The sequence below is a fragment of the Lethenteron reissneri genome, chromosome 18, assembly GCF_015708825.2.
Source record: "Lethenteron reissneri isolate LAM-NWPU_2019-01 chromosome 18, ASM1570882v1, whole genome shotgun sequence".
Taxonomy (NCBI): domain Eukaryota; kingdom Metazoa; phylum Chordata; class Hyperoartia; order Petromyzontiformes; family Petromyzontidae; genus Lethenteron; species Lethenteron reissneri.
Genome location: NC_083796.1, coordinates 2,383,104 through 2,401,519, shown reverse-complemented (window position 1 = coordinate 2,401,519; position 18,416 = coordinate 2,383,104). Strand labels below are relative to the sequence as shown.

Below are 18,416 nucleotides of genomic sequence, written 5' to 3'. Positions count from 1 at the left end.
CCCACCATATGACGCACGTAACGTCGTCGTATTTGAGAGCTTAATAGTCGATACGAGTCCACGAATTGACGTGTCGCTTCGCCGCCGGTTAAAATACACGAGCGTGGAAGTGGCAGGCGGCAGTCAGAATGTGGAAAGGGCGGCGGTGGCGTGCGCTGCCACGCTGAAAAGGGTGGACGTGCTGTACCCTCCGTTCCATACAGCGGCGCAGCGGGTACAAAAAGAGGCCTTTGAAAGCGCGCAGAGAAAACCAAGGGTGTTTATTTTTAGTTGAACGGAAGCTCGAAGTACAAGAGCGCATGGGAGGGAACCCGGACCAAACGGCGTCAATACTGATACATGGAGATGGGTTTCTGATGACGACGACGATGGTGACTGCGATTCCGAAAATGTTTTGGAAGTGGTATAGAAACATTCATTATCTGTTCTCCTGCGAATAAGACAGTTGCGGTTATTTACAGACGGTATCCTGACACAGCTAACACATTCTGTCCAAAATAAAAAATACGGCAAAAATTATCACGCAATATTTGGTAATTTCCCTTCCTTGTAACAACTTCCGGAATTGTTTTTGTACATAAAAGGGCCGAATTGATACTATTTAAAAAAGCAAACAGCCATCCAAATTAAGATGGATTTATTTATTTTACTATTATCGTCGGAATGGCATTCAAACTAATTAAGGGAATTTTAAATTGAATGTCAAACTGTCGCGAGTGTTAGTAGGCTACCATGAATCCGTGCCTCATTAAATGCCACTTAAAAAGAAAAATGCCACTTAAAAAGAAAACTGCATTGTCAACGTAGCCGTGAAAACTGATGCATTTTGGGCTGCAATCGTGGGCTCCCACCCCGAGATGTCACCGGTCATCCTAAGTATTACAAGTTTGATGAGCTCAGTTCAGTCAACTGATGACTGCAACATTTTTATGAATAATAATAGGTAATTCTCAGTTTGGTTTGTCGCTAAAGTCAGCTAATACCAGCTCTTGATGATTACACTGAGATACTGAATATTAATCGGTTGTGGGACCTATGACAAGCCAGGCACTATTTCTGGACGAAGAAGCGCCCGCTGGTCTTGTGGTCCGAGACCGAATGAGATGATGCCGGAGGTGGTTTCGGTTCATGCCGAGTTCCGCGCCCTTTCCCGTGACCGCGTTCCTGACATGATTCTATGCCGCCACCGCCGTATTTCACTGTTAAATCTTATCTCCTTGCGGGTTATAAAATCCCCCCAAAATTTCTACAATTAACACGGAGGAACCGCCGACGGAGGCACCGCCGGACGCGTGCGTCGACACCGGCTTGAAAGCATCTACCCCGGGGACGCGCGAGCGTAGATGCAGTTGCCCCCCCCTTACCCGCAGCAAGCGGGGTGGGCGTCTGCGTCACGAGCGGCGACGGGGCAGAGCGTCGAATGGGAAGAGGCCGCCGCTGCCGCCGCCGCAGCGCAGCGCGTTCACAAGCGGGAAGCGTGGTAAGACCTGGTTTCCGCAACACCCCACCGTCCCCCGTCCCCCGCCCCCCACCCACCCACTCTGCCGTCATCCATCCTGGACTCCCGACCTTAGTCTGGGGAGGGCGCGAACCCGCTGCAAGGCGAACAGCCGCAGCGCAATAAAGGCGACCCCCGTAATTTAAAAACTGGGCTCGCAGCGTCACAGGGACGACATGAACTCCTGCAGCTGCGTGGTCAATTCCGGGTCCACAGTCTCCATCAGCACCTGCGGGGGAAGAGGACACGGCCATCGGTCAACCGGACAAAATTGCCACGCGGATGTCGCTGGTGTTGGTGCTCCATTCACGAGAGCTCAAGGTCAAGAGGTCATCAGCTCATTGCCACCGCACGACATCGTTATCGCTTTCTTTCTGTTCGATCTCGAGGTGCTGATGTTGCACCGTCAATAACAAAAGAGAAGCAAGGTCTTCTCTGCTCTTAGTCTCATCGTCACCACCGGCCATCTGGCCGGAGGTTGTTGCCCGGTCAAGACGTCCTTCAAGGAGCACTCTCCTCCTAGTCATCATCACCACCGCCGTCGTCTGGCTTTAGGTCTTTCCCCTTGGTGAGCGACCTCTGCTGGGTTCATACTCGTAGATTTTTTCGGTAAAGTCATGTAGGTAAAAATAAAATTTATAAAAGTAAAATAATAAATCACGACGTTTCGGAGGCAACACAAGCTTCTGTCTTCAGATGGAACCGTCACAGCACGATTTTATTTTTTACTTGATACAGAAATCGTGCTGTGACGGTTCCACCTGAAGACGGAAGCTTGTGTTGCCTCCGAAACGTCGTGATTTTTTATTTTACTTTTATTAATTTTATTTTTATTTTTTATCTAAGTGACTTTACCGAAAAAACCTAAGATTATGAATCCTTGCAGTCACGAAAGTTTCAAATCTAGAACTCTGCTGGGTTGCGGCTACAATTCCCGACGTAGGAAGTTGCCTTCCTCCTCCACCCAAGCGTCTCGCATCACAACCTCCGCCTTGATTACATCCACATAATTAATTTTTTACATTTAATATTTTACTAATTATTTCACACAAACACATTTCTTTTATTTTAAACCAGACATGAATACAATAATCGACACTCCTGTATATGCAAGTCATTTTCCTGAGAGTGGAGATTTTGAGACCCACGTCTCGATGCCTGGGTGATGCATCTGCCCTCAGGGACTTCGCAGAGACGTGAAGACAGCCGTGTGACGTGGGTATCTCTCCCCTGAAGCCAGCTACGCTCCCAACACTATCTTTACATCGGACACAGAAAAATTACCTCAATGTCTCAATAGCACAAAGCAGTGCTAGGTTTTTTTTCTTTCTTCACATTAAATCAAACTAAAACATGATACATTTTGGAAGCCATCCTGAACGTTAATATAATATATAATTATACGGTTATATAGTTTATTATTTCGCTATTATTATGCTATTTTAACACTCATATAATAATATTATGATACCATGATATTATTATGTGAGGAGAAATAGCGACGAGCCGGTAGTGGCGAGATCGTGGCTGATAACAACGGTGCATTGGTATGTCACACTGACATCACATTAAATAAACAAAACTATATTCCTGTGCACATTACGGAGTCAGCCTGAACAGCATTGTACAATACATAATGTAATTATACAGTACAGCCTCATAATTGAATCATTATACTAATAAAAATACATGGACAGTCTTAAAATTCAAAGCTCAAGAAGGGCCAAGTAGTAAGTAGGGGGGGTAAATAAATAAATACTATTTGAAGCCATACAAATAAACACTGACAATTGAGCCATCAGCCTTTCCTTGGCAGCACAGAGGCTAAGCATCAGGGCTCAAAGTGATGGCAATGACGTGTGCAGGCAGTGTAACTGTGCCGAGGCCCAGGCACTGGGCGACGAGGTGGGACCCATTTCGTCACTTGCACCAGGGCCCCTGCCAGCAACGCTACGCCACTGGCTCTCCACTGAGCCTGCGACTCCCCCGATGCATGTGTTCTCCATGTAAGTCTACGAGTCTCTGTGCGAAGCAGCATCTACGTAAATCTGTGGGCCTCTAAGAGAGTCTGTGCACGGGTCTCTCTACAGCGGCATAGCTATCGAGTGCGTAGGTTTGTGCAGCAGCAATCAGCATCCATGGGCCAGAGAAGCCCAGTCGCAAGGGTACGGACACAGAGGTGGTGGGTGGGGTTAATTTAAGACACTGGGAGCCCCATTTAAAGTCACTCATTGCACCAGGGCACAATGCCAACCACCGCTAAACCACTGGACAACGGGCGACACCTGCTCCGGGCTGGTGGGAGCTTCACGCCGGGAAGGGGGTATGAGACCTGGAAGGCCTGGGGGCCCATGAAGTCCTGCTGGGCCTTCAGCTTGTCGTACACGTACTGCTGCAGCGACGTACTGTGCACGGGGTCCTTCATCGCCAGCTGCATCGCAAACGCAGCAGGGGCCCGGCCAGAGGAGGGGGGGGGGGGCGGGATGGGGAGAGAAACGACGTTAGCTGGAAGGCGGACAGAAAATAAATCCCCCACGCACACAAAACAAAGTGTAAGTGGAATCCTACTGAATTGAGTGGACACACTGGTGCACATGTCCCAGTTAAGGATGGATAATTCCACATTCCTATGACAGAGGCGGTAATTTTCCCGAGGACAACCACTGTCGACTTCTCCTGCAATGTGGTAGCCATTTTATTGACCCCCGGAGGCGATGGTCCGACTTGAAAATCCCATAGCCTGTGGGAAATGAACGCATACCGCTGTGCCACACACGCACACACAAACAAAGATCCCCCGTATAGCCTTAACTGACTGTAGGGGCAAGTGCTGTTAGCGAGCACCTATGAAGGCCGGCACGGCACACGAGGGGGTGGGTGGCCAGCACCACGCCCGGCCGCCTTTGTCTCCCCAGTGGCGATGTTTACACATCGCACCAGGTACTCATTTGAGGCTGAGTTGACCTAGGGGAGGCCCAGGACCGGTTCAAAAATTCGTCACTGATGTTGGCCGTGAGCGGGAATCGAACCCGGGTCGCCAGGTTTGTAGCGCAGCGCGCTAACCTCTACACTACCGTTCCCCATATACGCACACACCCACACATACGCACACACCCACACATACGCACGCACACACATACGCACACACACCCACACATACGCTCCCACACATACGCACACACCCATACACACCCACACACACGCACACACGCACGCACACACACCCACACATACGCACGCACACACATACGCACACACACACACATACGCACACACACCCATACGCACACACACCCACACATACCCACACACCCACACACACACACACCCACACATACGCACACTCCCACACACACACACCCACACGCACGCACAAACACCCACACATACGAAGCCCTATTGGCCAAGATGAGAGACGAACAAATTAACCACATTTTTTTTTACAAACGTTATTTCATTATTATGTTTTAAACATTGTCAGTAGGCTGTGGATGAAATGCCTTTCATTAAATAAGAAATAATTTCAATAAGAATTAGACTCGAGAATGAAAGCACACAGGAGAACAAAACCACTAACACATTTGGCTGAGATCCATGTCAATTTTGACATTGCGCTTCCACCGTCAGTGACTCGGTGGTATTTCAAAATTGAGTTTCCATTTAGAAACAAAACCTTTACCCAGGATAATAGAGATTATACTAGATAGGAGGGTAGTCTATCGGATAGTTATTGTAAAATTGCGCCTGCATTTTATAACGTTTTCAAGCGTATCACTTTTTTTCAGAAAGAATTGTCAGACACAAAGCTGCACTACAGCCGTTCCATTTCACTATGCGTCTGCGTCTAGACATCATAACTGAAATAAAGACCAATCTGTATCGTACAATGCCTCTTGGATGTCACTTGTGTTGCCAAATCTTGGCATGGTAAACCTTGGCACTTGATTGGTATGATACAACCACAGGCAAGTCGTTTGGCAACAGGGGTTCAGTGAACTATGAATTGCGTTTGCTATTCAATTTTCAAGTTCATTTAGTTTAACCAGATGGGAATAACTCAAGAGACCAGGATGATTCTCATTTGCAAGAGTGACCTGGATCACCAACATAACAAACGTAATATATATAAAGTACAGAAATCAACCAATATGTATACACTGCAATTGCTTGGCTCATGCAACTCCTGGTAGAAAGGCCTCCACTATTGAGGCCTCTGGATGATATTTTGGTCTACTGCTCCACGTTAACGGGACGTGTTTCAAACAAGTGGTTACCCACATTTCCCCCCACCACACGTTAGCGATGGGAATCCAGCCGGCGACCTCTTGATTGCAAGTCCGGCGCACTGATCGCTGCACATCCACTGCTCCCCGTCTCAATGTACACGTCGTGGGGTTTATTACATGGCTCCTCTGGTTTCGTCACGAATGCCAAGCCACTCATTCACGGAATTGGCCAAATGGCCCGATGCAGGATCCTCCTTTAAAGCAGCACAACAAGAGAAAAGGGGAATTCTGCGGCCCGTGGAGGCTTTCCCGGTTAGATAAAGAAGCGGAGTCGCGGTCCCGCGGCCGCTTCACAGAAAACACACGAGAGAGAGATGCCGAGCTCGAGTGCCGACGGCTTTTTATTAAATGAACGCAAGATTTTGATGAAGCGCTACGCTTACGCGTGTCGACGAGCTAATTTAACGTGCCTCCCGTAATATTTCATCGCGGGATTCCACCAAGACGTTGTACACCATTAACGGCGATTAATCAGCTGTAATGTGTAAGTTTCTTGATTAATTTGTTTACAGCTTAATCGGCTTTTGGTTAACGAAAGCAAATGGGGAAGAAAAAGAAATGGCATGGCCTGACTTGAACCTATTTTCTTTTCGTGTTGTTTATTTTTTTGTGCGACGTTGCTCTGGGCGTAACGATTCACCGAATAAATAGATGAACGTTGATTCCCGAGCAAACGACATTAATCTAATCCCATTTTGCAAGATGAAATACACGTATGTGAATGTTTCACAACGGCCGTTGCATACCATGGGCGTTGCATACCATGGCAAAAAAAACCATCAACACATCATTAAATAACACTGCCTTTAAAAGGTGCTGTGAAGAATGGACCAATGCCAAAAACGTCAACTCTATTAAAACGGGAAACGGAATGGCGCAGTAGTAATACTTGTGCCTCGTCGCAAGAAAGACCCATGTAAGATTCCTGACCCAGTCACCTTTCTGGGAGTGCAGTTTAAATGTCCTCCACTTTTTATTGTTGTACGAGTTTCCTTCCAGGTTCTTGGGTTGGCTCCCATAGCTAAAAACCATCAATGCCATTGGTCAAACATATCCCAATGTAGCAGGATCCACCGTGGCGAGATGTTAACTACTTCGCCTGGTATACAGGAGGTCATGGATTCGATCCAGACCCTGACAGCTGCTGAATATTTTGAGTTTGCGTGTCTCTCTACCCGTGGTCGTGTTGTTTTTTTTCGGGTCCTCCGGTTTATCCCTCCACATTTATAAAACATGCATTTAGAGTATTTGGCTGCTAAATGTCCACGTGATGAGCCACTTCGATAAGCCATCATTTGTGGCCAGGACTAGGCTCTAAGGAAAGCTGTCTCGGGTGTGGACCAATCAACTTCAAGGACAGTGCATATATTATCAGAGTTATGTTTTTTTGTTTGCATTATGACTGCAGGTATTGTGGTCTATGCAAACATGACTCCTTGTAAAAAAGGTGTCAGTTTTGTTGCCAGATAAAAGGGTAAAAAACCAATTATGAAAAATATAGTTTAGCTTATTGTTAACAATATATTTGGACTCACTCTGGCTTTCCTGGGCAAATAATATATAATATTTCAGAGGCCTGGTGTAATTGTAGAATTGCCATTGATAGCGACAAACTGCACATTCTGTGATGAAGAGCATTCGCATGATACGATTTCTTTTATTCCAGCCACCCACCAGATGGTCACTGTCACAATTTAAAAATGTTTCATCTCGACAGACGAGAGACCAGATGCTCCAGTGGCTAATAACTAGGCTCTGATAAATAAACACTTACATTCTCAAAACATTTCTTTAACACTCACCATCCCCCTCGGGCCACAGTGCGGCTTCCCCCCTTAATATATGTATCGCTTACCGTAGACATTTGTAAGCGCGACGTTACTCAACTATTGACTGAGCACAGATTAAACTGTTAACCGCGAGAAAGAGAGACATTGCATTAACGTCGACCCGGCTGCACGTTCCTCCATTATCTAGTGAAGCGCACCAGAGTGGGTCAATGTGGAAGCGACGAGTCACCTGAGAATTTAACCCGTTATATCAACCTGCTGGGGGAGGAGGGGAGGTGGAGTGGGGGATGGCGGTGGATCGGTGGCGGCGGCGCAGATAGTGCATCGTGCTGTGGACCCAGGGCAACCCGAGCTCGATTCCCTGCCACGGCTAGCGTCAGTGGCGAGTGATTCCCAGCCACGGCTAGCGTCAGTGGCGAGTGATTTCTGACCTGGTGCTGGGATTATCTGCCACCCCAACCTGTTCCCCCCTCCCTCCGTGCCCACCCCAACCTGTTCCCCCCTCCCTCCGTGCCCACCCCCCAAGTGCATCTTCATCACATGCACTGACCAGTGTGGTTAAGTATGATCGACATGGAGAAGCCTTTATGCAGCGCTGATTACACGACGGGCTGAAAAGTTATTACAATCATTATACAACTCGCAAGACGTGGCAAACGGGAATTTCAAGAGCAGTTTGAAGTCGGCAAAGGGAGCAGGCTTGCAATCGGAAAAAAAACCTGATTGGAAGTTGGCTCGGCCCATCATCCCTCCTGGGTCGATTAAATAAGTACCGCTGGCAGCTACGTCAACCGAGGTGGTCCTATGGCAAGATTCGCTCCCTACCATAGAAACGTGGAATGTCCACCACTGGTTCCAGAGCTGTAAGATAGATGGGCACCGATGCCTCAATGCTCATTTGAGCAGGAAAATCGCTTTTGACGTTTCTTCAAAGAAAGGCAACTCAAGTTCTACCACCAAAAACCCACCACGAGGGATACGCGGCCATCGTTAATCAAGGTGCACAAACGAGGGGGGGGGGGGGGGGGGCGGCGGGGTGTGCCAGATTTGTAATTAAGAGAAAATCTTCCGGCATTAATCTGGAGCAGATTAGGGAGTTGAAGATGCTGGTGCGCAGCTAAAACCCACAGGTTGATTGGCAGGGCCCAGAAATACAGTCGGCGTAGTGCAGCGAGAGCACGCTGCCACGACATCACCCCTCCAGTATATTTAAATATTTATTTACAAGTATTCACTGACGCACGCACAGGACAGTATTTACAACGGGGAGCGTATGAGCGCGTGTCACATTGTGTTCCCTTTTCACATATTGAAATGAGACAGCTAGCAGAAGGAACGGGGGCTGCTCACGAATGGGCCTGCAGGTCTGTGAGGTCTGTGCCGTTGAAGTGGCACAGTCACTCCACTCCGATGCACAAAAAACAAAGCTCTCTGTATAGCCTTGAAAAGCCACCGGGGCAAGTACTGTTAGCGAGCCCCTATGAAGGCCAGGGTTGGGTGGCCAGCACCATGCCCGGCTGTCTTTGTCCCCTAGTTTACACATCGAACGAGGTACTCATTTGAGATCGAATCGACCTCGGGGAGGCCAATTACCGGTTCATATAATCATCAATGGTGTTTGGTCGTGAGCAAGAATCGAACTCGGGTTGCCAGAATCGTAGCTCAGCACGCTAGCCGCAACACGACTGATTCCCCCATACAAACACATCAATTTAACACGTAGGCTTTCGCGACCAATATTATTCATAATCAACGTTTTTGGGTTTAGATCGTGTTATTTATAAATGTGTCGTAACCCTCCACCACCCGACACGGCCAATCAGTAAAAAAGTGTCACGTTGGCGAATTGCCCGATGATGCTGGATGCAATTACCAGCGAAATGTCGTACTCAAATTGTAAATTGTTGTGGTTTCACGCTTCAACACACCGGTGGGCTAAAGCAGTGAACTAATTGTCTTTTGTCAACGTGACACTTTTTTACTGATTGGCCGTGTCGGGTGGTGGAGGGTTACGACACATTTATAAATAACGCGATCTAAACACATCAACATGCATGAAAACACATCCTTGGACACACATGCAAGAACACACACACTCGTATATCACGGTGTGTCTCCTTTGTAGGAATAAACATCTTGCGCACACGCACTCTTTTCCGTGCTTCTGCCAGCGTTGTTCTTGTTATTGTAAACATGTGAAGGCGCGGCAGATGTCAAAAGGCAAATGAGGATCTATTTACGAACAAAAATACATAAAAACAAAGCAACGTGACATATTGCTAAGTGGCTTTTTGCGATTGTGCTGTACGGCTCTCTCTCCTCGAGTGTTTTGGGCCGTACCACGGTGCTGTTTCGCCACAATGTCCAGATCTTTCGCTTTACATGCTGGGGAGGCACTTTCGGTGAATTCAGGTCCTGAAGCAGCTCCCATCACAATGGAGCGAAACGTCTTGCCGAACGAGCACGGACCACGACCCGAAAACACGTGGGGAAAAATGTGACGTGCACATTCGGCACTCTCTTCTCTCGCTAACCGGCACAAAAAACAGCTGCTCATTCATGTTGCTCAACCTTCACGCCCACACGTCGTTAATTTTTTCGTTTCGGGTTCAAATTTGTTTGGGAATTGGCGATGCGAAGGTAAACGCTCGCTGTTCGAAGACGTGCCACACGGAATACCGCTCGGCAAACACGACTCAAAAGCACCTGTGGATTTCATTGTGGGTAGCGCATTGTGTAAAACACAAGAGCGGTGTTACAGATAAAACTGTACAACATTTTCGGTTTGTGGCGAAGTAAATGTGCTGCCAACATTTCCCCCATTAATTTTTCTGCTGGAAAAATGAGGCTTCGTAAGTTACCAATCGTAAATTACTCTTTCAAAGGCCCCAGGAAATCTTTGCTTGGTAGGCAGACAGTGGGCAGCAGAGATGTTAACTTCCTCACCTGGTACACAGGAGGTCGTGGGTTCGATCCTGACCCTGATGCCTGCTGTATATTTGGAGTTTAAGTGCCTCTCTCTCTCTCTCCCTCTCCCTGTGGTTGCGTGGATTTTTCTCCGAGTCCTCCCGTTTTTACCTCCATATTTAGAATCAAAAGGCGAGTATTTGGCTGCTATGAATGCCCACATGATAAGCCACTTCGTTGGGCTATCATTTGTGGCCAGGTCGCTTCTGAAACAGCTATATAGAGCTTTATAACAGTGGGCCTTACGTGATGAAATAAAAAGTTAGTTAGTTCCAACCGTCTCCTCTTTAAATTAAATAAAAATCACAGTTTACAAGTCCATTCCCCATTATGCACAAATCCCACTATTTTCTACACAGCAATGAGATGCGGTTTCTTATAGGTCTTCTATGATGGTCTTTATAACAATCAATAGAAAATAATGAAGATGTCAAGTTGTGCTCAGTATAAATATGAGCAAAAAACAAAAGTTGCATACGGCAAGTTTGTAAAACCATACATAATGATTGTTTAGATGCAACTGCAAACCCGGAGTACAAGTAGACCTGGGAAATTAATGAAGGAGTACAACGGAGCACCAGGATGAAAATAATACAAACAAAGAGGCTGGGAGTTATTTTCAAAGACTGAACTTGCGAATGTAGAGGTACATCGCGATGTGCTTCGAGAAGTTTTTATAATTATCAGTGTTTGTGAGCTGCTACAACGCACACATTGGGAAAAAAACAAACACTGAAAAGTGCGCAAGGAAGCACGGGACGGGTGCACGTGTGAAATGACACCGCGAGACCGGAAGAGGAATGAACACGCAGATCACAGAAGGCGCGCAAACTCGTGACGTGACACCGAGTGTTCAAGAGAGGTCAGCCGATTGAGCAGCACACAGGTCACTAGAAGCGATGACGTCCAGTGGTCGAGGCGGGTTATGGAACAGCAGGTTAAAGGAGGGAACCCGCGTCCAAGATGGGGCAACGCGATCAGCTCATGTGTGGGAGTGAAGTGGATCGTGACATCGCTGAGACCCTTGAGGGATGTCGATGGCTTGGAGATACTTTCATCCAGAAAGTGGCAGACTCAGCATGACAAGATGATGATCTTCTTCTTTCGTACGGCTGAATGGAGATGCATAGCAACAACTACAATTCCACATTCAGTTGGTCAAGCCAAATAGCGGCATCAGGAGCAGCGGAGTGTATCGCTATGATGTCAACTTCATATTTGTGGATCGGGCATTGCATGGTTGTATGTTGTATGGTCCGTTCTGGATGACCAAAGTCACACACTGGAGACTTCCTTAATTTTCCATCTGTGCAGAATGAATCCGCATCTGCCATGGTTTGTGCAGTGAATGCAGTTTAGGGTGGACCATGAGTTTCGCGCAAGATCAAAACCAGGGATCTTCTGCGTTGGGTTTTTCATGAGATGTTTGATGATGATGATGACGACGTTGCACTGTATACGACCGTATAAATAATAACCCATGCCACTATTGTTAAAAACTTGCAAGCATATCTTCACATGTAACCTTTCAAAAGGTGCGTTTGTGCGATTGAGATCAATTGCACAGCTGTGATGGCAAATTGTCAAGGGAAGTGAATAAATCATGGATGAATCGTGTTTCATATATATACAATATGTTTGCATGTAAATTAAAAAAGAACAACATATTACTTTTGAAAATGAAAACAAACCCCCAGTGGATGCACTTAAGAACTTTTGCCGTCTGATCAATAGAACATCCAACAATGTTTGGATGTTGCCACTAAGTGGCATGTGTATACGTGCGCACACACGCGCACACACGCGCACACAGACACGTGTACAACAAAGATCCCTCGTATAGCCATAAGAGACTGTTGGGGCAAGTGCTGTTAAGCGAGTGCCTACAAATGTCGGCATGGCACACGAGGGGGTGAGTGTCAGCACGACGCGTGGACGCCTTCGTCTCCCTAGTGGCGATGTTTACACTCTGCACTAGGTACTCATTTGAGTTGACCTACGGAAGGCTCAAGACCGGTTTAGATAATCGTCACTGGTGCCGGCCTTAAGCGGGAATTGAACTCGGGTCCCCGCACATGTAGAAACACGCGCACACATACATACAAACGCATGCGCCCACTTACAAACACGGGCATACACGTACGCAAACACACTTGCATACAAAGTCAAAGCCCACATACACACACAGGCACGTGCACGCATGCGCACGTACACGCGGTACTTCCAAGTTCCTCACATCATAGAGGTCCATGGATAAAGGTGTTATTTTTGGCAGTGAAAAGGACGGATTTCATAACATGTTTTATAACGTGGATTCATTTTCAGCTAACGTATTAAATTCGGCTGGGAATGGGCGTGAAACATGCAAAAGATAAAAGCGCATGTTAAAACCTCTGATTTGCCTTAAACGATAATGACGACGTCACGTCAGTCGACACGTCGTCGAATTAATCATCCAGTCGTTACACGCGAAACTAAGCGGAACGACCTTAAGGCGAGTGATAGTTGGCCTGCACTTGGGACGCTAGATAGGAGCGGAAGTTGTAGGAGACAGCGAATGCTGGCCGACGTTTTCTGTACCTTATTACGACAATTTGCAAAGCTCAGCTACGGAAATTACCTTCTGCGGAATAATAACTGACGGGAGAAGTACAGTGTCCTGCAAAGAGTGATCAATTCCTGGGCCGTTATGAACATAATTACGCTTTCTATTTAAACGGGAGTTTGCAAAGACTGTAATTATCATCAAAACCATCTTTCAGACTGGCAGAATAAAATAAAAATACAAAGTTAAAGGTACGCCTATTCCTATATTCCCTTTGCAGATAATCATTTCATAATTTTAGTGGAAAAATCAGCCTTTAAAATGACAATTAACAATTTGTAAAAAATAAAACAGGGACGCGTGACGCACGTGATTTTTCCACGTCGAAGGCGATTTATTGTGCCAGCACAGATTCCTGGCGCTAATTGCCGCGCGTGGCAGCCTCCACACGATTTCTTAACCTCGTGTTCAAAGGATCCCTCGTTGGGTTTTAACTCATCGGTCTCATTTGCATAATAAGCAGCGAATTCGTATTTGGGTACGGTTGTATGTACGTTTTGTTTTTACCAGAGAATTCCTCCTAGACCACCAGATTTGATAGACGAGGTGTTGCAATTTCGAGAGAAAACACTAGATACTTTCACCCTATGCAATTTGGCTAATTCGTACTTATGGACCTGGGATGTTGCTTATCAGCTCGACCACTTTACATTAGCCTTGGTGCAAGCGGTACAGGTCTGGTTTCAAAAAACCATTCAATGTACAGGCATCGGTGGCCGGGCCGAGACCATCAACTTGCCACCCCTCGGAAGCCGGTTTAATCAGAGGGCGCTTGTGAAACCCAGATTCCACATCTACAATTAGCATGGTTTGTGCATAACAAGTTCTACATACACACACAAACTAGCCAACTCAAGATCTTGCCGGTGTGAGGCTGATACGCAGGAGCTGCACAGCCACCATCAGAGGTGGATGGCCATGAAAGGGACGGGGGGGGGGGGGCGAGGCGGCACAGAATCAAGAGGGGCGCTCACCAGCTTCTTTCGCTTGTCTTGTTCCGTTGGCTGCTCCAGCTCCTCTCCGAAGTGAACCTCTTCCACGGCCATGATCAGTCGGCTTCCGGGGGAACGACACGCAATTATCACCGTCGGGAACAAAACATTAGCGTCTAAAGCGAAGACGACGATGATGTCCAAAGACAATACGTGTTAAGAATTTATAAGAGGCAGTCGGGCAGCTCAGGGGTTTGGACAACTGAGCTGTCATTGCTGAGATTCTGGGTTCAAATCCAGGCTTCTACTGCCTGAGTTGATGGTCTCAGCCAATTCCACCAATGATTGCACAACAACAAAAAACATCGTGTGAAGTTATGTTTTACTTGATTTGACTGAGAAAAAAAAAATTTGTCTTGGCGACAATGCAATAAACATCCCGATAGCTGGGTACGTGAGAAAGTCTCATCAATCCTCGGTTGTCGATATGACGTCACTTGAAGGTATGTCAGAAGTAGTTCTCTGATATCACATTCCACATGCATTTCTGTGACATGAGGCTATGCATTGCTCTGCAAGGTTTCAAGTTATTAATGTATTCTTTAACTTATGACATGACTTTGATAACACAATTGATATGGTGGCCAAAATAGCAATTTTCTTTTAAATAAGTCTTAGTCAAAGTGTCGCTATGCATGAATGAGAATTTAGGTGGTGGCTCATCCCCATTGGAGATGGACGGATGAACTATCGTGTTTTTTTTGCAGGCATAGGGCTCTCTTCACGACGGCTGCTATGCAAATGCAGGGTGTGGCCGCACTATCCTCGTGGTGGCGGGATATTAACTACCTTGCCTGGTATGCAGGAGGTCGTGAGTTTGATCCCGACCCTGACGCCTGCTGTGTATTTGAAGTTTGCACTTGTCTCTCTCTGTGGTCGTGGAGATTTTTCTCTAGGTCCTCCGGTTTTTCCCTCCACATTTAGAATAAAAATGCGCTCACAGTATTTGGCTGCAATAAATTTCCACCGAAGCCACTTCACTGGGCGATCATTCGTGTCCAGGTCGTTTCTGAAAAAAAGAACTATACAGCTTCATGGGCCTTACCTGGTCAAATATAACTCGTTTAATAGTTTAATAGTCATTTAAATCCCCACGCCGCCCCCCGCCACTTGGTCCCACCCCCACCTTACTCACTCTCTGTAGGCGCCTCCGTCCGGGTCTTCCATCATGATGTCGTGCAAGGCCTCGGCGCAGACGTTGACGAGGCCACAGAAGCGGTCCTGGACAATGCTGCACAACAGCATCGGCTCAGTCGCACACACGCGTGCGTTCCCCACGAAACCACACGTCGTTCCACCAACTCAAAGTCGCACACATGCGTGCGTTCCACACGAAACCACCCGTCGTTCCACAAACTCAGAGTCGCACACATGCGATATACACGTACATACGTACGGAGAGTCACGCGAATGATTACAGATTATATATGCAATGATGCACACAATTATAGATTTAAACTTGTTTTTGATGCTCATGATAACACCCGTCGAATCATGATAATAATTTCATTTCATAAAGCGTCATTTATGCCACTGTGCATACAAATTATATTCGAATGAGATGCTAATGTTATATTTTGTGTTTGTAAGGCTAATGGCCAAAAAGAAAAAAATGCCGGGAGAGATAAAAAAAAAAAATACAAACGATTGCAAAAAAACACAACACTCAAATATTTTTTTTACAAGCCTAGCATTCACAGACATCCAGTTTTATAGTTATTGAAAAAAATATATTTAAGGTGACTTTAGGAATACCACTACAGCATCATCCTGATTTCTCCAATACCATTGCGGTGACAAGTCAGCAATGAATTCTTGGTTCTTTCGGTAAAGTCACGTAGAAGGGAAATAATAAAATGCCGAAAATCAATTTAAACTATTTTTGTTGTCATTACCAGACGTGTAGCTACAAGATGAGAGCTATTAAGATTCTTGGTGTTGAATTGTCCTTTTACAGGAAGGGAAGAATTTCACTGAGGCATGGACGGACCAAAAACTAAATGTGTAAATGTGCAAGTCAAATTGTTGCAATGTCAAATGAGGACTGAACTTGGCAATTTTGTATTTTAATAATAATTTTTGTATTTGTTGAGCTGGTAGAGGAAATTATACATTCCCATGGCAGAGGCAAGCATTTCCATTGAACAAACCATTGATTTTATATGGCCGAGCAGAAAGCGTTTGCTACTCGCTGCGGAGGTTCAAGATTCAAATCCAGTGGCCGCCTTTGTCGTTACTGCAGTGGTGCAGTGCATAAACCAAAAGAACACCGTAGTAATAGGTTTTTACCCTTTAAACTGGTACAAAACTGACACCTTTATACAAGGCATCATGTTTGCAATAACCGCAACACAAGCAGTCAAAATGCAAACAAAAAGAAACAACTCTGATGATGATAATGTATGCACTGTCCTTGAAGTTGATTGGTCCACACCCGAGACAGCTTTCCTTAGAGCCTAGTCTCCATTGGTGTTGGACCAGATGACGCCAAAAGGCGTACAACTCAAAAACAGTGCACTATCAGAGTATTGAGAGCTCGGGGTAAGCATTTAGTGTAAATGCATTTAGTGTAAATGCTTACCCCGAGCTCTCAATACTCTGATAGTGCACTGTTTTTGAGTTGTACGCCTTTTGGCGTCATCTGGTCCAACACCAATGGAGACTAGGCTCTAAGGAAAGCTGTCTCGGGTGTGGACCAATCAACTTCAAGGACAGTGCATACATTATCATCATCAGAGTTGTTTCTTTTTGTTTGCATTTTGACTGCTTGTGTTGCGGTTATTGCAAACATGATGCCTTGTATAAAGGTGTCAGTTTTGTACCAGTTTAAAGGGTAAAAACCTATTACTATATTTTGCCACTGGTAAAGGAGACCTCATAGTGCAAAAGACCACCGTCCGCTTCTGCACAGCGGAAGTTAAAATATCCCATGACGCCGTTCGCAAGGGTGGGCGCCACTGTGCGCCAGTATCATCGTGGTGCAAATTTGAAAAAAGAAAAAAAATTAGCTGCCAATTTCACTCAGTTGGAATTTACATAGCAATCAGCGCCCTCTACTGCAACACACTTGGGCAGGACCCTCCATAAAAACAAGTCTCAATTAACTCTGGGAGGCTTTCCTGGGTATAAACAATTGTATTCATACATAATAACTACAAAACGCCCCACAAAATGGTAACTATTTTATGCACGCTGGTGCATTTAAGATGCGGTAAAGCCGCATCCTAACCGCAGTGGGAGCGACGCTTAACAGCTATCTCGTTCGCAAGCCAAAATGAACTGTGGCCGATGTCTTTTAATTTCACCCTAAAGCAATGTGAAATATACCCTGCGGCGGTATCAGCATTTCTCTCCCTCTCCCTTCCTCTCCTGGCTGAAAGAAGACACGGATAATCTGATTGCATGCATCACCTGGGTGTGAATAATGTGAGTAATTGAGCCTCCAGTGTCTCCGCGCGTGTTTGTGTATGTAGCGCAGTGGGGGAGCGGTAGCGTAGAGGTTAGCGCGCTGAGCTACAAACTCGGTGATCCGAGTTCGATTCCTGCTCATGACCGATAGCAGTGGTGAATATTTTAACCGGTCCTGGGCCTCCCCTAGGTTGACACGGCCTTAAATTAGTCGGTAAAGCGATGCGTAAACATTTGCACTGGGGAAACAGGCGGCCGGGCGTGGCGCTGGCCACCCAACTCCTCGTGTGCCGTGTTGGCCATCAAAGATGCTCGCTCACAGCACCTGCCAAGTCTGTTAAGGCTACGTGGGGGATCTTTGTCTTTGTGTGTACACATAATCCACGCAGCTTGCACCATTTATTTATTTCTATATAGTTGCTGAGCACAAGGCCCACAGGGTCAAGTGAGCAGCGGAAAAGCAGCACTATCTTGCAATTGAGCAAGATTGTTATCGTTATTATTGTTGATAAAAGTGACGATGGTGGGAGGAGGCAGTTCCAAAGAGGAGTAGTTCCGAGGGAAGAAGGCGAATAAACATTGCTACTATGATGAGCCAAGAATGTCTGTTTGTGTGTAATGCACGTGACGTCACTCCACATGCCGCACCCCCCCCCCCCCCGTCATTAATATTCATGAGCGGGTGGATTTTTACACTCACGCAGAAGGTCGAGTGGAATTAATGTTTTTCCGCAAATTCGCTTTAGGTTTGATGTTTCTTTATCGAAAGAGAATCTAATAAATAATTATGCGCAGCAACAAAGTGGATTTGGTGCCTTAATTTATTTCTTCAGCACTTGAGACAAAAGGTAAGTCTAATTGATGCTTCTA

The 18,416-nt window shown here is 46.2% G+C and overlaps 1 protein-coding gene across 1 annotated transcript in view; it reads right to left on the bottom strand.

Annotated features, from left to right (window-relative positions):
• Window positions 1–241: 241 nt before the first annotated feature.
• The window catches only part of IPO11 (importin 11), a 93,476-nt gene continuing 75,301 nt past the window's right edge, over window positions 242–18,416 (bottom strand). The window contains exons 28-31 of the mRNA XM_061553429.1: window positions 15,274–15,369; window positions 14,121–14,202; window positions 3,831–3,929; window positions 242–1,727 (exon numbers count right to left, since the gene is read on the bottom strand). Coding sequence (XP_061409413.1) covers window positions 1,662–1,727; window positions 3,831–3,929; window positions 14,121–14,202; window positions 15,274–15,369 — 343 coding nt within the window. The 3' untranslated portion in view covers window positions 242–1,661. The remainder of the gene's footprint in view (window positions 1,728–3,830; window positions 3,930–14,120; window positions 14,203–15,273; window positions 15,370–18,416) is intronic.